Here is a 25,136-nt window from a genome sequence, read left to right as displayed (position 1 = left end):
ATTTGTATGCTTTAATTTTGTGAATCATGACCACGTTCCATGCAGACATTTAAGAACTTATTAGAGCTCAGTAACAGTGCTGGAGGCCTCAGAAATGTTCGTTGTCTCAATAATTCAGTCTTTCAAAGGAATAACATGTGTTTTATCAAACAAAGGCACTCTATTTGTGTTACAGTTTCTCAAACAAAATCTATCTTCTTTTCTTTCAGGGAAACCAGTCATGATTGTAATAGAATACATGGAGAACGGGGCCTTAGATGCATTTCTTAGGGTGAGTACCAAAATAAAAACATAAAAATATCTTTTAAGCGACATATAATATTATGTGTTGCCACTTTGCAGAATATGTTTTTATATATGTGCATATATGTATATGTATACATGCTTAATATTCATATAGTTAAATGGTTTTCAGGATGAAATGGATCTTGACAAATACTAGCAGTTTTCTCCATTATTTCAGCAAGACCAGATCAGAAATGAGAGGATCAGACAGGATCACATGGGAACATTCTAGGAATTCAAGTGATTTAATGTGGCATAGACATGGTGGGTTTTATTATTGCCACCAGCTGAAGTTAAAACCACTGATACCTGATTGTCTTTTGGGAGCAAATTTTTATTGTGTCAGCATGGTGGAAATCAGCACACAAGAATCCCTAAAAGAACTATGGTTGTGTTCAAGAGAAGAACAAAGGAAAAAGAAATGCAAGTTCACAACATTTAGTATTTTGTGTGTTCTGAACCGGCCAGTTCTGGCACCTTACCAGGTGTACAAGGCAGTGAGATGGTTTATAAACACCCTAGAGAGAAGAGAAAGATTATGTTTGCTTGATAAACTCCAAGCTATGAATAAAATTATCAGTAGCTGGGGTTCCAAAAGGAGATAGTTCTTATTTTATTGATACAAATAATTATGCTGAGAAATTAAGAGCATAGAGGCAAACTATAAAGGGCTTCGCATCAGGTAATCTCTCTTAGAAGAGCCTTTCCATGAATTACCCAGAAATTTATAGTGATTAACAAGTTTTTTTACTTCTGTTTAACTACTCACACATTTTTTAACTGGATGTACTGCTTTATCTTTGAAGGAAATAAAACTTGTGTTTGAAGTTAATTTCTTTGCCCAGGATGAATTGCCACAGAAGTAGTAAAGAAGTAGAGAGCTAACGTTGAAAAACTAATTCTTATTTCTCTTCTCAGCTGTACTAACAAGAATTGCTGCTCCTTTCTTCCCTCCAGAAACATGATGGCCAATTTACAGTCATTCAGCTAGTGGGAATGCTGAGAGGAATTGCTGCTGGAATGAGATATTTGGCCGATATGGGATATGTACACAGGGATCTTGCAGCACGCAATATTCTTGTCAACAGCAACCTTGTTTGCAAAGTGTCAGACTTTGGCCTCTCCAGAGTTATAGAAGATGATCCGGAGGCTGTCTACACTACTACTGTAAGAGAAATCAGTGGGTTTCGGTAGTTTTGAGGTGTGGTTATTAAGAAGCAGCTTATCTTCCAGAGACTATAAATAAGAGAAATACATTAATTGCTTCAGAAATGTTAACCAGTCAAAGGAAAAGAGTCTCTGCAGAAATCTGGCTCTAATTAGGGATTGAAATTTTTGTAAGAACATACATTTTTATTTGGTAAAGTAATAAAAATTTTGCACAGTATCTTTGTTACTCCCTTCCTCATTATTTTCTGTTTGAACAATATAGAAGTTTTACCCATAAAAGTTTTAATAATCTCATTTACTATGAGTCAATTAAAATATTTGTAGGCTATTACTATTATTCAGACTAGATTTTATCTCACCAAAAGTTTGACTAGCTTGAGGCTAGACTGTGACGAAGCTCAACTCCTGTATTTTCCCTTGCTTTTGGGTGGGACACTTTTCTTAAATAAGCATTCATCAGGCTCACTATGCTTTTTACTCTTTTGTTGAGCCAGCTTCACTTTCCCACCCATGAGGCCCTGCTATACCTATTTTCTCATGCTAAGGGAAGAAGGGGCCCCTGGAATCTGCTCTAGCAGGCGCCAGGATCTGGGAAACCACACTGGTGTTCAAGCTGTCACTCCTGCCACTGGGCTCTATGTGGGATCCTGGCTCAAAAATGTCAGACCAAGATTTCAGATGAGCCATATGACAAGTCATTGGTATTTATATGCACAGGATTAGATTCCCCTCACCTAGCTTCAGCCAGCCAGGGGTTAAATGTTTAAATCAGACATCTAAGGAGCCCCTTAAAATCAGTGGAAAGAGAAGCACTTCCAGAGAAATGCATCCAACTTAGCTTAGACAGGTTTCTGTGGTTCAGCCTAAACTTCATTAGACTCCTTTGAAATTTCTGCAGTCAGCTATAGTAGATGATATAAGTATTGCTTTTGATGTTGATGGAAATATAAGTTCACCCTATGAAGGATGATACAGAAGTTTTGTGGAGAAAAAAAGAAAACTTTTTTTTTTTTTTTCATAGGGTGGAAAAATTCCAGTGAGATGGACAGCTCCAGAGGCCATCCAGTACCGCAAATTTACATCAGCCAGCGATGTGTGGAGTTATGGAATAGTTATGTGGGAAATAATGTCTTATGGAGAACGGCCTTACTGGGACATGTCAAATCAAGATGTAGGTTATACTTTGTCTTTTTGTGAGCATGTGTCTATGTGTGTGTTAGAAAAACAAAAATTACATATTGTAAACACATACATGTGTTGCAGTTATACATGCATAAAATGTTGGTTTAGAAATAAGATATATCCAAATACTGTAGGGTTGTGACAAAATGAAAAACTTACAGAGCTTTCACTTTTTACCTATATCTCTAAATTGTTATTCTGCCATGTGGATGTTGTAGGCTTCTGTACTGAGTATCAAGTAAAACTAGAACGTCAAAGATAGGTACTATGTGCTCTTCACTTTATTACACTTAAGTATAGAAGGAATTAATTTTTTTCCAATAAAAAATAATTCTGAGGTTTCTGACCTCAGAGCAATGATTAATCAGTTGATAAAAGTTTTTAAAAATCTGAATGGCAGTTAATGAACTACTCTGGCTTTTTCAAGTTAATTATACTGATTTAACAATACCCTTGTTTGCATAAAATATGACCCAGAGCAACAGGTCAGCAGTAATAGAACAGATGGGTGTTAATCGTGATTTCTGACAAGAGTATCTATGAATGTAGAAAGTACACAGGAAAAAGTCATGCAGGTGAGAAAGATGTCAGAAAGAGTCTCATTTAAAGTTCTTCAGGTCGGAAGCTTGACTGGGTTTTTTTACCATTTCATTTTTTGATTGAATGATCGACATCAAAGTTGAAAAAAAAAAGATAAAAGTGTAAATGATGAGTCAGTTTGGCACAGTGCAAAGTTGTTAATATTTGACAGGTCTCAGTGTCAAAGATTTCATGGACTGTCAAAATATGGGCAAACAAGTCCTTGGGGCAGAGAAAGAGAAATATTTACATTCCCTAGACTCCCAGTAGAGTTTCATTTCTTTTGACACCTTCCTTCTGTACTAGATTCAAACATAAAAGAAGCCTGACAGGAATATAAGATGCCTCAAAGGCAAACCTTACCTATCTTTTAGGGAACAATAAGGGAAAACTTCTATTTAGGGGAGAAATTTTGGTATCTTCATGCTTGTGGGATTTTAAAAAGTATTTCCTCTATTGAAAACTGCAAGTAATGCAGGTGAATGGACCTTTTTCATATAACAGCTAATTACCACTTCTTGCAGTTTCATCTCTTTTTAGCCTCTTACATAATAATCTTCAATAGCACATAGTTAAAAGATGCATGAATTGCTTGCTAAAATAATTTAAAATAGTCTTGTATTCTGTGATCATCAAGCGTGTGCTCCCAAAACATATACACGTCCTACCAATTCCGTAGATAAATCTATGATTTAAAAATTTAGAATCATCATTAGCTATTTATTCTCCTTCACAGTTACCAATGAGAGTATTTAAATGAAATAAAAAATGCTATATGTGTGTCTTCTTATTTTTTTTATATACACTCAAGCAGTTTAGATATCTTTAGTGTATCATTTTGCCTAAAAGCGAATGGTGGGTGTCATCATAGACCAGATTAGATCTCCTAAAAAATATCTCTTCCTGACTTTGTATCTTTATATGTAATTTCTTTAATTCTGTCCCTCTTCCCTTAAGTCATTGTTTTAGATGGATGGAAGATACAAATTTGTGTTGTGCTCTCTTTTTAAGCAAAAGTCCTCCTTTTAGCAGCAACCTGGAGCTAGGGTGCACCAGAGGAACATTCATCCTACAAGGTCTCCACAGAGGCACAGTGGGCAAACCACGGATGATACACAGAGTCCCCCCAACTTCTCTGAGCAGTGGGCTCCCCTCAGCTTAATCCTTGCTGTTAACAGTGGCCCTCAAGCCACTGCACTTTACCCTATTCCCCTGTTAGACTGCTGGTGTTTGCTAGTTCTTGCTCTCATTCAGTTACTGACCCTAGTGCAGATCAGTTCTATAGAAAAGGGCAAGAGTTTAGGATTACATATTTTACATATTTTTTCTTTGCTTTACTCCTGGATTTATTACCATTATTATGATTACTAATTTGTATCCTTATTATGTACCCAGAAGCAGAGTGATAGCATTGTCCTGTTACCCATATTTAATACTCCTTTGTTGTCAACCAGTATATACAGTGAACAGACCTGGCCCTCTTCTAATCTGCTTTACATCCTCAAATAGCCTGATTAGGATAAAAGTATACTTGACTCTTAACGGTATTCTCTTTTTCTCTTTTTGCAGTAAAAGCAGAATTTTAAAAATGAATTGTGGGAAGTGTAAATAATATAAATCTATTCTATTAATAAGAACTCCAGCTGTGTTCTTTTTGTAGCTTTGCTTATTAAAAAAAAAATTCTTGCATCTATTTAAATATCTCCAAATACCGATTTTTGAAACCCCACCCCCAGCTTTCTTATCAGTGTAGACACTTGTAACACCCTTCAAAGTGCCCAAGTTTTGTATAAACGCTTTTTTAAAAAAAACCAAAAAAACCCAAAAAAAACAAAAAAAAACCCCACCCACCACACAAAACTAACTCACACTTCAATTATAAATATTTTAAATGTTTTTTTTTATGTTTTGGATATTCTGAGCAATTCCATCTATCTCTAACTAACTCATTATTTTATATTTCCTAGTTTCATCCTTCTTGCTTGTCTTACACATCAAAGAAAATGATTCTGCAGTATCCCCAAGGCCTTTTAAAAATATTAGCATCATCTTGATTCCCATCTCTTTTCAGGTTTCTCTGCAGATCATAATGAACATAGAAAAGTACTGTTTGTGATCCTTTTATTCATGTTTTCACTATCCCTTACACTCTTGGATATAGTATGATCTATATGATTTGCCAGTTCTAAGGGTCTTAGATATTTTTGTGGCTGTGTTGGTGTTACCTACTTTTTCATTCCTCATTGGTCTCTGCATTCTGACCTCTTAAGCAACTGCTTTGTTTGTAGTGAATAATGTGTAGTATGCACAAAGGGCCTAAAAGGTAAAAGATCAGGAATTTCTGCATTACTTTTCATAGCACACCATTTTCCTATACACACTGTAGCTTATTTTTCACTTTTATTCCACTGCTACTTCTAAGTGTTCAGGAGCTGTTCTTTTGTTTTTCCTCTTAATACTGTTCTAAAAGATCTTAGATTTTACTTCTAATGTTTTCTTTCCTATATAGTACTGCTCTTCCAATTTCCCCATTCTTCTGTAGAAATCTTTTTTCCCCACCCTGCCTGACAGATAACTTCACTGTCTCTAAAAGGTCACCACACTCATTCTTCAAGGTGTAGATGTTACTGCAGGAATAGAATATTTCTCCATCATTTTTGAGTTGTAGGACAGGACTGTCATTCTAAATGTTCAGATAGAAAGCTGAGGCCCAGGGAGATGAGGCAACTTTTCTGAGGTCGGAAGGACATTCTGTGACACAAACCTGCAGTAAGTGCCCTACCACTGAGCTATGCCTCCTCTTTTCACAAAACTTCTTTTCTGCAAAAGGTTTTGATGCAATCATGGATTTCAGCCAGATTTTTGAAGGTCATTTTGTATTCTTTGCAGTTCTGTCTACTTTGCAGCCCACTGCTTTTGCATTTTCTCACACAACCAATGGAATATTTTCTATCTGAGTTTATTATTTTCACTAAACCCTGGATATTCACCAACTTTATCATACCAGATCTACTTCCTAGGGCTACATCCAGAACAGCTTCTTCTGATCTTGCTTTCTATACAGTCCAAGGGAGAAGACAGTCCTATGCACTTCCCTTCAGGAACAAGCACCCTTCCTTAGCAATTCTAATACTTCTATGTCAGTCAATGTCAGTATACTTGAAATCCCCCATGAATGTTTTTTTTAGCGCTTTTTCACAAGCCTTTCTTATCTGCCTTGCTTCCTGATGTGCTTTCTTATCCTGCCCTCAAGGTTTACAGCAGTTGCCTGTGATTTTACTTTACCCATTTTTATTTTTTACTTAAATCCAAATGGACTTGTCTAAGGAAGTCAATGGGTGGGTGTAATTCTTGGTTCAGACATTTACACTCTCCTTCGATCATATCATCATCTAGCAGCATGTCTTATTAAATCTAACTTTCTGTTTAGGTGATATATTAAAATACCATTCAGCCAGGTCTTCCTCTCTCATGTGGCACATTTTTGCTACTTTATCAGTAATATAACATGGCTAGACATAGCATACAACTTTTTGCCTGACAATTTATGTCTGCTAAACATTTTTCTTGGATCCTTTTATAATATCTTCAGGCTTTTTGTATTTTATATGTGCATGCACAGATCCCTATCCATTTACAAGTGAGTTGCTTCTACCACACACTCATAAAAGCCTTGGGGCAAGTAATAATGCTTTCTGAAATAACTCCATTTATCAATCTATCTGTTGCTCCCTTGGTGAATTTAATTGTTGTTCCCTGCTGCTCACTTGACTAGGTAATATAGCTATGTTCTGCACATATACAACAATATGCTTAATAAGCCCAAAGATAAAGTCAGGGAAATTATTTGAAAACATGAAAGCAAGTGTCAAAGCAACAGATTCATATTTTTGCAACACTATGGCAAATTTTAGTTTATTGATTTTTTTCTTGAATCGGGTAGCAATATATATTCCTTAAATATCCCTTGATGAAAAATGATTAACTATGTTGGCTACTAGGTTATAAAAGCAATCGAAGAAGGCTATCGTTTGCCAGCACCCATGGATTGCCCAGCAGGACTGCACCAGCTGATGCTAGATTGTTGGCAGAAGGAACGCGGTGAAAGGCCAAAGTTTGAGCAGATAGTTGGTATTCTGGACAAAATGATTAGAAACCCAAACAGCTTGAAAACCCCACTTGGAACCTGTAGCAGGTAAGAGAAGCTGTAATGTGTGTTCTTATTATGGTGCACGTGGCTGGGTTCTGGATGTCATGCTTGGTGGCTAGTTCCAGTTCATACCTACTCCATGTGTCTCAGTTTCTTCTTCCTTCTGTTCCCCGTTCTTACCTTCCTCATATGACCTTCTTTTTTACCATGCTGAACAAAGCCAAAAAGGAATTTTTAAAAAATAACCAAAATTAAGCGGGTAAATATCATGGAACTAACACATTTCTCAGTAAACTACTGCCCACTCATCACTCTTTCCATGCTCTCACCACTAGCAGCCTTTGTTTTCCTTGTTTCTTAAAATTGTGAAGTCTAGAGGGCAAGGATCATCATCTATTGTAGTTTTATATGATGCATCCCTTGCCCTAGGCACTGCTACAGTAGAAATAGTAATTAATAATACTCATGCTTGGCCAGTGTACTTTGACATGCTACACTCTAGATTTTTACCTTTCATTTTCTGTCTTTAACTCCTTTCAGTGATTGCATCTCACTGTATTTCATTGTGTAGCTTTTAATGGCTTCTTCATAAATTTCAGGTGAATTATTTAATAGTGGTAATCTTTTGTTCTGCTAGCTAGATCACTGCACTAGGGAATCAACTGGCCTGTGTTCTGCTCCCTGTTCTTCTACTGACTGATTTGCTGTGTGACCTTAAGCAACTTACTTTGTGTCTCTGCTCTTTCCTTGTCTTTGTTTTGTCCCATCCAATTGAATAATGGGAATAGCTACTAATACACTTTCTAAGATGCTTAAAAGAATACCATCTTCATTTTACTCAGCAACTTTAGTTGCAGCTGCTGTCATGCTAGGTAATAAGGTTGATTTTATGTTGATAACAATAGTCCATCAGGCTGATTTTGCTCACTCTGACCTTTCATCTTTTAAATGAATAAGCTTAGGAAGTACATATTGTGAGCTACAGAGTAGTCAAGAGCTATTCACAAATTACTCTAAATTGTGTATAAAGGCCTATTACTTTCTATTCTTGACATTTTTAATAACCCAAACTTATTTGACTCTCACCTTGCTAAATACTCCCTAATGTTTTACTCTCTTTGGAAACAACTTACTTTCCTTTTTCCTTCTCCGTAGACCAATTAGCCCTCTTCTGGACCAGAACACTCCCGATTTTACCACTTTCTGCTCCGTAGGCGAATGGTTACAAGCTATTAAGATGGAAAGATATAAGGATAATTTCACAGCAGCAGGCTACAACTCTCTTGAATCAGTTGCCAGGATGACTATTGAGTAAGTTAGTACTGGGCATGTTTAACTTGCATTTAGGGAATTTCTAGGTAAAATAATACACAATGTTCAACACCAAAACTTTACTCTGAGTACAAACATGGTACTTGGGGTTAAGTCATCCGGTTTAGAAGCTGATGATGTTATAGCATCCCATGAAAGGGCAAATACCCTGCTACCTGTGTGTGGCATCCCTTTTTTTCCTTGCTTTTGAGACCAATTGAAATAACACCAAGAGGCTTGAATTTGAGGGAGAATGTGGCCCATTTCAAAGTACGTATGTGTAGGAAAATAATCACTTTGCCTCCACTACCTAATTGGTACCTTTCTCCAGATGTGTACTAGGAATATGTGGAATTTTCTTCTAATTGACTGGAGGCTGTCTGTGTCCTGCAAGAAATGACTTTTCATCAGGATAAAAGTCTATAGAAGCAAAACAATTTTCTGAAGGCAAGCATGGCCTGTATTGGTACTGCCATCTTAAACAGGTCTTCTTGACAACCCTGCAAACAATGTTTTTGTCCTGGTGGTTGCCAAACACATGTAATTCCTCGTACAGAGAGCAGTGGTTTTCTAAACAAGTTTCTAAACAATATTCTCAAGTTTGCAACCGTACTCTTACCTGTCTGGTATCACTAGAGGCCTCAGCCTATAGCTTGGGAACTGTCATCAGAGCCCACAAGCTTCTACTAGGTCAGTAGCACTAGTAGCAGTGGAATTGAAACAGCTGCTCCTCTTCCATTTGCATGATGGGTACGGGTCAATATGCAAAGAGCTTCCCCAGGCAACTCTTTAGGAAGCAGAATGTGATCCCCAAAATCTCGTATTTATACATAACTTTGTCCTGAAAGCCACCCAGAGTATTTTAAGAGAGGTGTCTCTTTCTTCGGGTGTCTTAAAAGGCCACAATAAAAGATTAGTGTAGTGCAAACCATACTGGCCTTATTCTCAGATGTGGAGACACATGCAGTGTACTTACATGACACTTGCCATGTCATTGCACTCCTCGCTGAAAAGTTGAACAGTGCCTGTATGTACTTCACAGTACTGAACTGAGGTTCCAGTGTAGCTTCAATATTAGAAACCTGTAGTCCAGACCACTACGTAGCTTTGACTCACAGTTGAATACCATACAATAGCAGTCTTAAGTTGAAAAATTAACAATGTACGCATTTATCTTCCCCAGGGATGTGATGAGTTTAGGGATCACGTTGGTTGGTCATCAAAAGAAAATCATGAGCAGCATTCAGACTATGAGAGCACAAATGCTACATTTACACGGCACTGGCATCCAAGTGTGATAGACATTTCTCCCTTATGAGGGAGGTGACAGACTGAGAGAACAGCACTGGCCTTCACTATATATGAAGTGCTGCTAGAAGACACTTGATTTCCTGGGTCCTTCCTGCAGTGAATAGAAGAGCTACAAGAAGCACCTACAGACTTGAACTCCTAAGTGCCACCAGAATTTATGAAAAGGGAATTAGGATCCACCAGTGGTGGCAAGGAAAACAGCAGTGACAATAAACAAAGTACTACCTGAATAAACATACAAACACCTTGAGCTCTCTAACCTCCTTTTTATCTAATAGACTTTTTAAATGTACATAAAAATTTAAAAAAGAATATATTTGTCAGATAAAATCATGATATTATTGTTGAATTCAACAAAATATTTTCCTTAAATCTGTGATTTCTGAATCTTTTTTTAATCATTTGTGTTTATTCTTCATAAAGACTTTCTTTTAGTATGATGTTTATATCTTTGGACCTTTTTAGTGCTAATTCTATGACACATTACTACACTGGGTACCTCTGAAGGATTATTTGAGTTCCTAGAGATCTAAGAAGCATGACCAAGCAATGTATATCTGTCCGAACTTTGGTATCCTTTTATGCCATTTACTTTTGTTAAATCAGCACCGTATTGACATGGCTAGCTAATTGGCAGGGAGTCAGGAAATGCAAGTTGCCAAGAGCTCTGATATTTTTTAAAGAATTTTTTAAGATTACACATATACTATCTTTTAAAAGAAAATAAAAGAGAAAAAGAAAAAAAAAAAAAAGAAAAAAGAAAAGCAATAATGACCCCTAAGTAGTTCTAGGCACTTTTAGAAAATTGTTTGCAAGATTATTTTAATGGACTAGAATTAAAGTGAGATATATTCTAAGATGTAGATCTACAACTGTAAACCTGCTGAGACACTGCATTGAATGGACAAGTGATTGTAGGAGTGTCTCAGAATACAGGTACAGTTCTCCAGTGTTACCTAAACCATTTAATCTGAGCACATCACATTTTTTTTCAATACTCTGCATTAGCAAATCTGAGAGAAATAGCTGGCATATATTTTATATGAGTTTAAGCCGTAGGCAGTCCAGCTGTCAGAATAAGGACATAGATTTTATGTGAGAACTGTAGAGCATGAGGCAAGGGGCAGTTCAGAATTTTCAATTTTTTTACAAGCTTTTGCTGCTCTGAACGAATACGCGTGTGCGTGCTCACACAGACACAAGAGTCATTCATCAGGAATGCAGATGCAAGAGTAGTTGCTCAGTGGAATATCTTTTTACACCATTTACTTACATATGAATATTGTTTGATTAAAATATTTGACAACCATAAGCAATAATGAACGGTGTCTTTACAGATACTGCAGGAATGTATATGAACCAGAGAGAAATGCTTTAAAAATAATTTGAAAATTGTGAACTACCCCAGCAATGAAATGCTGTACTTCCAAAGAGAATTGGGCTGCTTCTATTGATTTTGATAGAGAAAGATCCCAGGGATCAGTCATAAAATTGGTCTTGTTTGATAACGTGGGCATCCACACAAAAAAAATAAAAACAAAAGAAAAACCCTGTAAATGTTCCTTTGTAAAACTTGTAAATTTTATTTATACTGTCTTGTTTTGTACACACATTTATGTGTAGTGAGCTCTGAATACATTGAAAATGCACTATATTTTTCTATTTTACTTGCAGAGCATCACATACAAACATGTATATTCAGTGCTACATAATGTGTTTTCCCACATTTAGGACCAAAGATAGTTATCAAAAACTTAAATGCATCATTTTCCCCTCCTTTTTTCTCCCTGTTTTTAGATCACTGTACAGTGTTATATTTGTCATTTTATTTATTTGTTTCATTAGAAAAATCAGTTTGGTTACACTAATTTTTTGTCCTCCCTGCCTTTGTTGAAGAAAATCTGTAAAAAGCTTTTAACTAGCTTAATCCCGTTACATAGACACTTCCATTTGTAATCTTTGTAATAGACTGTAAATATATTTTTGGAACTATAATGCAATGTGCATAAGGGTTATTTTTCAGTGTCCATATATGATTGTTTATACAATTCACAGCACTTTACAGTCATGCTGAGAAGCCTAATTTATTGCCTGGATTTGGGCAGAGTAAGAAAAAAAAGGTGAATATTCTTATTTCGTACTAGATTTTCATTCAGTAGAAATGGAGTTATTTTCATGTATGCAGCTCAAGATGGTTTTTTAACAATTAAAATTAATTTTCTAGAAATGCTGTAGAAGTAAGATGCAGAGTAGACTGCATGCCCAATGTTGAAATTAGTGCACACAAGCACTTGGCCAAGGCACTCCAAGTAGCCATTGGAACACTTAATTAATAAACATCTGGTTTGTGTTATAACAAATGCTAAGTGCCTCACTACTGGGGTGAGCATCTGTGGGCAACTGTACAGGGTGCTTGTCAGTTTTGCTGATTCTTTAGGCACCCGGCTATCAATTTAGGAGTCAGTTCAGACACCTGCTTCCTTATAAATCTTAGCTACTGTTTCTAAGGGCTTGGAGATTAAAGGTGCAATGCAGCAATGCTGGTATTGCTGAGAACCCACAAACACTAAATGCAAGAGAGTTGAGGCCAAGCTTCACCTTTAGGACCTGTTCAATATTCTGAAGCACAGAGGCCTCAAAGCATGTGTGGTGACCCGGGCTCACACATGTAAAAGTGAGCGCCCTCGTATTTCTTCCTTATTTTTCCTTCTTTGATTTAAGCCATCTTCTTTGAATAGTAAATATTTTTTAGCATTCGTCTATATACCTTGACTGCCTTAATGTTGCCACAGATTTTTACACATTTGAAAGTGGTAGAGTAGACCCAGAAAGCACAATCACTATCAATATTTCTAATGTATCCATCTGTTCAGAACATTACTGCAATTTAGAGCACATGCATGTAAATGGGTTTGTAACTGGTAGAGCAGCAACATATTGACATTGGTTGCAGTTCCCCAGGTTCCAGGAAAACATAGTCCAGTGTAAGAGTAATAAAATGCTGGAGAAAGTTGATGTTCATGGGAGGAACTGAGGATAAAGTTGGGTCAGAGGAGGAATTAAAGGCTAAATGATGAGACAAAGACATTATCTCAGTTCTGGCTTAATTTCATTGAATTTCAAAATTGTGCATCATTAAAGACAGATTATCAGGCTGTCAGTGAGGCTTATCTTTCTTGACTTTATACATCTACAAGCATATAAAAGAGAGATGCCTAAGACAAGCAGGATGAATCTCCCTCTGGGAATGCTTAGCTCCATTACCTGTAGAGGGAACCCAGATGATTCGCTTAAGTTAGGCATCTAACGTCTAGATAGTTAAAGTTAGATGAGCTGATTCCTACCCTATATGTCCTTGGCTGCTACAGTTTCCCCCACAAGCTGAGTGTCATAGAAAGGTAGCTCCTCCACTAGTAATATGTCCCAGAATGTAATTAAACTGGGCTTTATCACAGAGAGAGGTGATTTTTTTTTTTTTTTTTTAATTCGGAGATTTGTACCAGATCATCTAAATGCTTTTTGTATATGGGTATTAATTCTTGAAAAAACCTGTGATTGTTCTGAGGAAGACCTGCCTAGTAAATTACAGTTATTTAATATTTTAAATAATCAGAAATATTTGCTGACATACTGCTTCAGTCCAGAGGTTATGTGATCAGATATGATAGTTGCTGTTTTCAAAACCATGTTTATCTAAAGCCTTGTCATGTAAAATTCTCCAGGAGGCAAAGATGCTTAAATGTATCTCAAATTGAATGTTGCCCTTCATATCTCAATAATTGAGCTTTGTCTGTATTATTCTCCATTTAAAATGAGTTTTTATATTGTTTAAGCTGGAATTATCTGGCATCCACTGAGGGAGTTTGAAAAAATGATTTTAAATTAAATTTGCTTTTCTCCACTGATACTAATATACGGTAAATAGTTTCACTGTTTTGAATGTTACAAAACCTATTGCTTTAATGTGGGGGATGAAGGGGTTTATTTTTGTTTTGTTGTTGGTATTTTTTTACATTTATTGATTAGTAGTTGAAATAAAAAAAATAATAATTTGTCCTTAACTTTCTAAATAATTCATATATAACAATTTTGAGAACGATTTAAATTCCAAGACTTTCGGGTTACTACTGAGACGGTGATCATGTCACTACAGCCATAATACTAAGTGATGCCGAGACACCCTGCCACAATGGCAGGTTTGGCCAGCATTCTGTTGCCCAGTATGGCGTGAAGCAGTCCACTGGCTGTGTGTGAGGAGTGAAGGCCAACTCAGCCAAAAAAGGGTCATTTCATCTTTTATAAATATATATATATATATATATATATATATGACATGTTAGAGCTAACACATCCTTAATGCATTCCTTCCCTGCATGAAGTTAGAACGTTATATGCTCATGATATGCCCTTGGGTTTTGGTGGGGTTTTTTTGTTGGTTTATTTGTTTGTTTGCTTTTAAACAAGTGACGTTGTACTTGTTGAAGAAAACAATTCCCAGACAGGATGACAAGTCCAGTTTAAGAAAAGTACAATACAAGTTCTTGCCTCACAGTAATTCTGGCAGCAGGTGCTGCAGGGGTATTCAGGCAGTTGGTGCTATGATTTGCTGAGCAACTAGCACAGCAGGTTTTCCGCATGTTCAGGACCTGTTAGGATTGTATTTCTGATGAATTAACTAATGGATGTGTTAGGAACAGGCAAATTTTTTTCCCCAGCCAGCTTGGAATGGACTTGTAGATGGTAGATTTGGGATTCGCAAGACTACTCAAAAGTCTTAGCCTCAAACTAATTTCTAGTAAAACAAGAAATTCTGGGCAGCAGCCTATATTTTCTCTCCTATTCACTTAAGAGTTGTCAAATGTAGCCAACAATTACTTTTAAACAGAAATCTTTATTGTTTGCATAGTGATGCCTTTTATTTACTTGGGAATAGACAGTTCTGTAATTAAATTTACTGCAAAAAGGATTGGGGAGTGATGGGGAAGGGGGAGGGGAATACAAAAAGTTTGGAAAAAAACCCATAAAAACAAAGAAAGAAAAGCCCAATCCAACAAATTACCTGTGAAACCCAAAGTATGACGGGGCTCACCACTTCTGTAACACATTCCATACAAGAATTTGAAAAATGTAAGAGATTAAACCGTAGGCATAAAATCTACAATATCATGACAAAAGAGTGGTGGCAGAATGCAAGCTACATTTGTGAGAGTTCTTCCTCTCTGGATTTGATTCTGTGAGATTTTTAAGTTAGTATAATTAACACATGCATTTAGACTAAAGTCTGTTGGGACAGGCTAAAGGACAAAATTAGTACATCTATAATATCCATGAAATTCTCAGTGCACTTTCAGGATGTGTAAAGGTTAGGCGGTTTGAAAGTGAAAGGAGTCTTGTGGAGTTTATATGCTGTACAGACTGTGTAGGTTATGTCCAGCGAGATTATGAAACCCTCATAATATGAGGAAAACCCTCACTTTTGTACCTGGTGAAGAGTCAGAAGATGGGAGGGAATGGATAGAGAGATGTGTGAAGCCATTCAGAATATGTGAGTCTAACTTGCAGGGCTCCCTAAGACGTTGCTGGCAGGGGAGTTAAGGATTGTCAAGATTTTTTGTTTAAGTAAAGAGACACTGTTAATAAAATATATCTAATAATCTGATGTGGAGTGGTTTCAGCACTCTGATTTTTCCTCAGGCCAGATTGGAATTTGTCAGTGACTAAATTGAGACAGATGGGAAAGCAACTGGTAGTACACAGCTCATTCAAGCAGACTTGAAAGACATGAAAGGAGAATTTTACATTAAAAGCATGAAAAGAAAACATGAACTCTGATGATATTTACTCTTAGAAGGTTTTAGAGTCGTATTCTTTAAGTCTGGGGTAAAGATAGATTAAGTCTTTAAGTATTGGGTGAAATTAACACCTGGTTAGAGTGGCCAAGAAAGAACCACAAGTCAAAAAGTAGTTGATGTCTTGATAGACTCTGAAAATATATGCGATACAGCCATGCAAAACTTGTGTAGCCAGCCAAATGAGTTTTGGACATAACAAGATATAATGCCCAGTGCCAGAAGAGCTCAATCAGGAACAGAAAATCTATTCATCCATGGACCAAGGCTGCTGTATTTAATTGAACCAAATAACCAGTTGTAGAACTGTGGTGGTAATATGCTAATAATAATTAATACTAATAATTAAAAACTACAATTTAGAAATAATCTGATGAATCATAATGTAGCTAACACTGAGAAACACACTCAGTGGTTAAGCCATAGCTATGCCCAAAGAATTATGTGCTACTGGTATTAGAATTTCATGACTCTTGAGTATTTCAAGTCATTTATAAACTGGAGACGTTATAGCCCCAAGTCCATAACTAAAGCTTTCCTCTTTTGTGATAAAAGAGGAAGAACTATTCAGGAGTCTGTAAGGTCTATCAAGTTCAATAGACATTCTCTTCTGATTATTTCCTTAGATTTACCAAGAAAACCATGAGTTTATCTCTTACATAAAGAAGTAAACTTCCTGCTCCAAAGATGCCATCTCTCTGAGAAGAAAAATCATCTGTTAATTTTACTAGGATGACCAAATCTAGCTTGAAAGAGGCTAAACTGAAGGGTGATAGGTAGAATGTATCCACATATTTCATGTCTGTAGAAACATTACTCAGGCAATTTCTTGACTATCATTCAACCTGTCTTACTATGCCAGCTTCCATTGGCTTCCTGATGGGCTGCTTCTCCATTTTTAAGATGTCTCCTGGAAAACATTTCAATTTCCTTTCCTCAGGGACCAAACAACCTATGCCAAGAATGCATGTGTAGTTTAAGAGTAAGAAGGTGCAGGAATCTCAAACTGGTTCTTTCCAGAGTGTTCTTTTCAGTCACAGCCATAAATTAAATATGTTCTCCCACTGAGGTTGCACATAGTAAACTGCATGAGAAATCTGATTTGCCTGGAATAAACTTAGTAAAATCATCCAAATGGCTCCTGAAGGCCACTCGGACATAGCAGTTTTTAAGTGGTGGTTAGGATTTTGTTGAGAAAGTGAAAGAGGTGGGTCTATGGGAAGTCTGTGTGTGCAGCTTTCACATTGTAAAACGCTCCACTAACCAAACTATGGAGCTTTCTGGGTAGCAGATATCCTTAGTCACTGTCACTGAAACTAGACCACAAATGCAAACTCTATGAGTCCAGAAGAATAAACATGCAAAAAATAAATTATGTAACAGAATTAGACCAAGTCTTCACCATTTAATTTTTGGTCTTGGAAGCACTGGTGCTTCCATGTGAGGTCTGTGAAAGAGTAAGATGGGTCCAGACAATAGAAGAGGAGAATGATATTGGATGGAGCAAGGGGAGTCTCTGAGTGGGAAAGGATAGCAGTGTCTTCTTCCCCAGTAGCTAGTGTTTGTACCCTCATGGGCTGCTGGAGAAGAAGACAGGTTTAAATTCAAATCCAGGACAGTATGTCTACAGGAAGAAATTGGGCCATCAAGGCACTGAGAGGGATTCTGAATGAGGATTTTCCTTTAATATTACTGGACCTCAGTACTATGGACAAGTGGCTGATTGCTATTGATAAGAGAAAGGCTGTGCCTTACTATATAGCTACCCTACATGAACCAGTTCATCCACTGCCAAGAGCAGGAAAGGGGGTGGGGAAGAAAGAAAAAAAAAAAAAAAAAGGCAGCTTTCAGGCATTTTTTTGTAGTGCTCTTTTCAAGATAAATAATTGCCTCAGTGACTACATTTTATAAGAGAAAAATTCTTTGATGCTTCCTATTCACTGGCAAAAGTATCCCAGATAGACTATGTGCTGCCTGTTGCAAATCTCAGTCACAAGCTGCCTCCTGTCCCATGAACTGCTTGCCTAACATCGAGGCGTCTCTCAGAGACTACCTTTCTTGTGGTAGTTACTCGAGTATCACACCACCAAAGTCCCTCTGCAGCTGTGCATGTTTGTTTCCTTATGCAGAGCTACCTCTGGCTTTTGATGGATATTTCCCCAGCCATGAGGAGGGAAACTACTTTTTTTTCACTCTACTTCCATTTCTCCCCAGCTAACATTAATCATTAATACTGACCTAGCAGCACCCATGCTTCACTGGGGGGTAAGAGGAAGATGACAGTGAGGAAGGAACATTTAGTACCCCAGCAACAACAAATGCAACATCTATCTACAATCAACAGACTATGGGTCAAGGAGTAAGTGCAGAAACCATTAGTGTTAAAAATTAAAAAACTCTGTGTATGGGTTGTTGCATATAGAACTGCTGAATCAGCCACGCTTACATATGAACTGCTCAGTAACATTAATGATACAAGCTAATGGAGTATGTTTAAAATAATATCCAAATCTTTCGACTGACAGTACAATCTAAGGAAGCTGAATGGCAGAAATCAAAACACCTGATGAGGGGACTATTTCAGGGCAGTGGAATGAAAGAATTACTTTCTGTGATTTTATACTTCCTATAATGAATGGCAGAAAAGTCTCTTTTCATTCTTTTATGCTATTATAAGCCTATTTCTTATGGATTTTATTAAATTAATATATCTGGATTAATGAAAAACATATGGAAACCAATGCTTTATTTGTGTTATATGCTTCTGAATTATTTGCTGAAAAATAATTAAGATATTACCTAGAAATATTACCTGCTTTCAATATAGTAAAGTATCTTAATAATTACGGAAAAGGAAAAAGAAATTCTTATAAAATAAGCCTTCAAAGCAGCTAATACCATTTTTACATTTGTATTTTGAAATAGGATTGTGTATAGCTGGATTTATCTCCTTTTTTTAACGTCAGATGCTGTCAAGTTATTTAAATTTAAAATCCTAGGGGAATGGATAATATATATTTCATAATGCTTTTACAAGTGGTTGCATGATATTAAAGGTTGAATTTTCACATCTAAATAACAGTGCATCACTTTAGATACCAGAGAAACAGAAACCATGTATCTCAGCATACAGTTATGCATCTGCACGTCTGTCATTGAGCCATTGCAGAATACTTTTGCAAAACAGAATATTGTATTTGGCAGTGCTTAGACCATAAGTTCTATTGTGTTGTTGCTATTGGGTTTGTATTTAAGGCCTTTTGGTGATGGAAGCCCTTGTTAGCTAAGGTCAGTGAGCATTATTAAGCAGATGAGTATGATGTAAATTAGTAGAAGCCATTTGATGAAAGTATGGAGATATCTCACAGAGATTACGTCCAGCTCTTACTGAGCTCACTCTCTCTCCTTGTCTAGCATAAATGCTGGAACAAGCCAACAGACTGACTCCCCTCATGCTTATTGACAGCTGAATCATGGCTACCCATGGTTCAGGATAGATAGCTGATAGAAATGTAACACCTGTCTGGAATCCTTTTACCTCTGTTTCCAGGAAGGCTCACCTTATTTTTTTTTGTGATTTGATGAATGGCCTACTTCTTTTCTGACAACACATGGAAATTTTACATAGCTCTTAGGGGAAAAAGGCATAGAAAGAGTAAGAGAGACTCTACAGCTTTGGGATGTGGAAAGGTATTACAAGAAGGCCAACATGATACTTTCAACATCTGTGTGGGAATGGAGAGACTCTGTATGTATTCATATATTGCCAAACACTTTGAGCTGCAGCTGCTTGCCTGGGAAAAGGTTGGTTAGGCTAAGCCTAATCCAAAACTACCTCCAAAATTCCTTCCTGCACTGTACAATCTCTTTCCTTCCTGAAGCCCCTTTCCCTTCCAGAAATCCCCTCCGTCTTACTCTGAAATTGTATTTAGGCCACTTCTCTGGGAACGAGGAGACTTATTCGGAGTAAAATGGAGTTTATTCATGGAAAAGATTGAGTGACCTGTCATGCCCCAGGAGAGCTAACATCTTGATCTGCAGGCACTGCGCTTCCCATACCATTCAGCCATTGCTCAACTATTAGATAAAATGCATAAGACCTCCGCTCCTTCTTTTACATGTGTTTCTTGTTGAAAGGATGCATTTAGGCCTCTACTTGCAGAGAAGGTTTGGGGCTGTGAATCCCTGAAAGTAGTTTCCTCAGGACACATCCAGATTTACTGCTGGGATATGTGATGGCGTGCCCAGGACCCTCTGAGAACTAGTTCTCATTGGGTTTTCTTTCTGTGGAATTTACAGTGTGGGTGGTAACTTGTGCCTGTGTTAGTTTTGTTCTATTATTGACTACAGGTATGGCTTTGTCATGCTTCAAAGACTGGGTAAATGATTACTAAATCCAGCTGAGCACTAAATGGTACTAAATCTGATGAGTACTAAATCCAACTGTACAGATATTCCAACCAAGAACTGAAGCTCTCAGCAGGGCTTGTCATCTGGTTTATCACTGTCTTTGGTTAGCCTTCAGTTTCTCTAAAATTGTTCAGGTTTCTATCTCTCCAGGGAGACAGAGTATCTAATCCAGGCCTGGAATGACATTGGACAGAAGGACAGATAGGAATGAAGCATTATCATAATGAATAGCTAAATCATACAGATTCAAGGAAATTATCAAATTGGTTTTCCATGTGTCACTCAGGGATACTCATCTCCCATTTACTGACATTTCATCCTTGTTAGCTTGCACTTGGTCTCTGCTCTGGTGAAACCAGTACTTGGCAGTGAGAACTAGGTGCAGTCCAGAGTAAAGCCATACCACAGTCCAAGGTATACATACACTATCTCATTAATTTCTTGATCTGGAGATCTTAATCCTGGTGCTTACCAAAAAATATCAGCAGAGACAGAGTCGATATAAATTAACCAGAGGTTTTAAATACCTGTGCATCTAAGTGCTATTTGTGACTACCATTTGCCTTTATCTTTGAATAAATTCACATGTCCATCATTTTTACTAACTGAAAGACTTACTTGCCTTCAAAATAGTAAAAAGAAACTATCAGAGTCAAAAAAAATCTTCCTTTTGGAAAGGAATTCTCCTCTCAGAGTTCCTTTTAGCTGCATTCTTTTCTCATGAATTCTTTACATTACTAGGATTTCAAAGGGCAGGTGCAAAAAAAAAAAAAACCCTAATAGAAATGAGATTTAGCTTAGTTGGTATCTTCCCTTCATGTAAAATTAGTCCCTAGGACACTACACTAGAGACAGATAAAAAACATTCTATCCCTCTGTCAGATTTCTTCCTCTAGCTTGCTTTTTTTTTTTTTTTTTTTTTTTTTTTTTTTTTTTTTTTTTAACTGAACTTCAGACATTATAGCTATTAATATTGTCAAATCATCTTCTCAGCCTATCATAAAACATCTGCTCCCATTTTGTCCGGTTTGGTGACAGAGATGTATGGTATGCTACAATATATTAATAATGCTCTTCCCCTGAATGAGTAGCTTCCTTTTGATTCACACTGTTAAATAATCTAATCCATGTGCTAGAACGACAGATAGTATTTTGGAATCAACTGTAAGAATATTGGTTGGTATGGCAGGGGGACATTCCTCTGCTGTTTTATTTTTCTTTAGTATTAGTGCCACATTGGCCTTTCTAAATGCCTGTAATAAATTGCTTTTCTCTCAGGAATTTTCAAATAATTTAGTTAAGAGATTGTTAACCATATGTAAAATAATTTCTCTTCAGTCCTGACCTACATCCGTTAGTCCTAAAGCTATATTGTTTTAGAGATTTCATATGGCTATCCTGTCACTAAATGTACAGTAAAATCCACATCTTTTATTTTTGCTTTTCTTTTCTAAACTCTGGGGTTTTTTTTTGGCAACACAGGTAACATAAACATTGTGTTGGGGTGCCTAATATCATGTAACAACTTAGGCAAGTCAGTTAAAATGTTTTATAAGGTTTTTCATTAATACTGAGAGCTTCTGATAATATATTAGGCTGAAGGAGAGTCTACTTTATGAGTTTACATGATAAAATCTAGCTACCATATGTATGCTTTTTTAGTTAAGCAGAGTTTAAATTGAACACACCCATTCCACCCTTTTCCTGCTTCTCTGTTTTAAAGAGTTATCTACATCTTCTCTCAGTCCTTAATTTTATACCCAAACAGCCATCTGAAAAGAACTGCACCTCATTCATTTCGTTTCTTTATTTCCAATACTGAAATTGTCAAGTATAACCCTGTGGCTCACTGAGATCCAGTGTGAAACACAACTATATCTCCTTCATGTTAGAGGTCTTTGCTTGGGAATCTTTGGGTTTATTGATGTTTACCTAGCTAGTGGATGACGATTTTTGTCAAGTAGTGGTGTATACATGGCAATGACAATGATAGTGTAATTTGCCTCTATTACTTCCTGATATCAGGATTCTGCTGCACTGTCAATTTCATATATGTTGTTATTATTTGTTTGACAGAATCAAAAACATGCCAGGTGCTTTGCAAAACAGAGAACAAGAAAAATCCCTTTCCAGAAGAGATGACAGCCTGAATAGAAATGACATAATGGCAGGAGACAAAGGAAGCAGAAAGGGGAAGCAAAACAAGAGTTATAACCATAAGATCATGAGATTGGTTTGGAGGCACAGTGAACGCTATGAGGCATTTTTTTAAAGCGCATAAGGACTGTAGTTGGGATTAGAGAATGGAAATGTAGAAAAGAAGCATGGAAAGGAATGGAGAAGAAGGGAGGAACAGACTGGCAACGGGAGGAAGAGTAAACAGAGGTGTATGGGAGAGGCCAGAACACACACCTGACAAACTGAGGATTATGACTAATGCCAAGAATGAAAGACCACATCTGAAGAGCATGGTGATTTCAGGAGGATGGCGAAGCAGGACGTGGCGATGCTGCTAGGGAGAGAAGAGCCAGCAAAGCTGCCCTGGAAGCCTGCCCTCGAAGCTCCTCACACTAATATAAACCTGCTTCCCCATCTTCTTTCTAGCTCCCTTCTTATACACAAAATATGTATATAGAAGAGCAAAGGAGAAGGAGAAGCAGCTAAATCAAACATTTCCAAAGATCCTGCTGGGGAAGAAGTTTAAGCTGGGATGATACAGATTTACTCCCATTCATGTTGCTGCTGGTAGCAAGCAGCAGAGACCATCCTGTTAGCCCTTCTCATGCAGACAAATCAATGGGAGTCTTTGCCACTACTTACAAATAGGCCTTGCTGAGAAACACTCAGCAAAATTATAATACTCCAGCCAATCCAGGACATTTTAAAATGTCCTTTCATTGTAGATCAGAAAGAATCAGAAATTATAATGTTCACAGTGAAATGGAAACAGGGAAGAAAAATATTTGAGCAGTTTCTGTTAAAGCTGAAAATAATCGTCAGTATTACAGAAATATATAAAGGGGATCTCACTCATTTAAAAAAAATATAACTTTTCATGTAAATTTATGATAAAATTGTAAATTATTTTAATTATGTTGGATTGGCTTTTTTTTTTTTTTTTTCCTTCTGGAAAATTGGTGTTGGTTTTGGAAGAAAACTGGAAAATTGCCATTTTGTCTGACAGACATTTTAAACTACCCTGATTTCCAAGGTAAGAATTATTCAGGAGTAAGAAAAGCCGAAAAGTGGCCAGTTTAATCTCTTCCTCACTTCCTTCTCCTCTGCTTCGGTGGTCAGACATGTCTAATGATTAGGCTGCAAAGAGCAAAACCAGTTTCTATGTCTCCCTGAGAAGACACATTTTGCCAGCTTCTTTAAGAATCATTAACTAGATCTACTTAGAGGAAGTCACTTTTTTGCTACTATGTCTCCATTTAAATCATCCTCACACCTCTTCCGTTTTTCCTGAGAAAGTTTATCAGAAAGCATGCTGGAAAGGGTCAGATCTTTCTGTCTCCTGTGAAACTGATTTTAGACACAGCTATAACTTGCAGATGTACTGATATGACAGTTGAGAGACTACTGCTGCTAATGGAGTATTCTATTACTTTGGCATATATAGACACTTTTCAGTTGGTACTTCTGATCACAAAGTACTGAAGTTTAGGGTACTATAGGTACTTATTAATTGTATTTTTTCTTATAAGTTTTAGAGGACAGCACTGGGTAAATTTTCTTCTCCTTCAGGGTAACACAGCTTTGCATGAGTCATTCATCTTGAACAGAGTGATATCAAGTTGGTTGTTGTGACACCTTATCAATTTTTAGTCTTTACCAGTATTGGAATGATTTAATTATTGTCTAGTGGAGACAATGGCCTTGGTTAAGAAAATCTTGGTGACTCTGGATAGGATTCAGATAATTCATCTAAGTAAGGAGGAGATGATTGAAAGTCATAGCTGAAATATTACTAAAAATCCTTAACTGGTTGGATTTATCCATCATTTATTGAAAGATTCTGGTAAATGGTGGCTTACTGAATGCTGAAATTGCAGCAATGGCCAAGTATATATTTTTTATTGTCTTCAGTTTGAACTTTGCTTAAATTAATTAAACTCTTGTCACCTCAGGATAACATTTCAGCAGTGAGGTTTACGGGACCTACTCTGTCAATGTAGAAACTTCAGCTACTAGAGGACATACCAGGTATAGACAGTTAACACAATGTTCAACAGTGCTTGAAGAATCAGGCCCACCTCAGTAATTTTTCTTCACCATTATTGGAATAATACTGGATTTAAATTATATAGCGATGGTGTCAACTTGCAAAATCTACCCTGCTTAAATTACGCTTACAATCAAGTGTAGCTCAAGGTTTTATAACAGTCCACATATTAAAAGAAAGAGATTGCAAAGCAGTGTCATAGTGTCTCCCCATAACACAGAATTTTATACATACCATTTTTACATGTTTGAAAGAACCCCATTAACTCAGTTGCATACAACTTTTTGCAATAAAAGACTCAGCATAAAGCAATATCAAAACATAGTTAGTATTTCTGCTAATTATATTTAGCCAAGGTCCAGATTTTTTATAATTTTATCCCTGCTTCTGGTATGATAGAGGATATGGAAGATAGCTGTACCTATCTTTCGGCCTTGAGAGATTCCACTGTGCGGCACCTTCCCACCCTCTGCTATCAAAAAGAAAAAGATAATTGCAATTGAGAAAGGTGGCATAACCTCTGCAGTTTGTCCTACCTTCTGAGTTCAGACACTGAACTGGATTCATGATTTAGGGAGGGATTTAATACCAGCTACCTCAGTAGCCATGTGGTGTTAAAGGAAAAAGGCTGGGGGAAAAAAAAAAAAAAAAAAAAAAAAAAAAA

General features: G+C 36.9%; 1 protein-coding gene across 6 annotated transcripts in view; it reads left to right on the top strand.

Annotated features, from left to right (window-relative positions):
• Positions 1-23,264, top strand: part of EPHA7 (EPH receptor A7) — a 167,223-nt gene extending 143,959 nt beyond the window's left edge. For 2 of the 6 annotated variants that reach the window (XM_026844869.1, XM_026844868.1), the window contains exons 12-17: positions 210-271; positions 1,243-1,452; positions 2,477-2,626; positions 7,218-7,411; positions 8,522-8,677; positions 22,324-23,264. In XM_026844869.1, the coding sequence (XP_026700670.1) occupies positions 210-271; positions 1,243-1,452; positions 2,477-2,626; positions 7,218-7,411; positions 8,522-8,677; positions 22,324-22,519 (968 nt within the window). In that variant the 3' untranslated portion in view covers positions 22,520-23,264. Of the gene's footprint in view, positions 1-209; positions 272-1,242; positions 1,453-2,476; positions 2,627-7,217; positions 7,412-8,521; positions 8,678-9,860; positions 11,984-22,323 lie in introns of those variants that run through there. The other 4 variants (XM_026844871.1, XM_026844870.1, XM_026844873.1 and 1 more) reach the window with 3 other exon arrangements.
• The last annotated feature ends 1,872 nt before the right edge of the window (positions 23,265-25,136 follow it).

The sequence above is a fragment of the Athene cunicularia genome (assembly GCF_003259725.1).
Source record: "Athene cunicularia isolate RWA chromosome 3 unlocalized genomic scaffold, athCun1 chr3_part1, whole genome shotgun sequence".
NCBI classification, from domain to species: Eukaryota; Metazoa; Chordata; class Aves; order Strigiformes; family Strigidae; genus Athene; species Athene cunicularia.
Note: the sequence above shows the minus strand (reverse complement) of the source record. Positions and strands in the feature narration are given on the sequence as shown.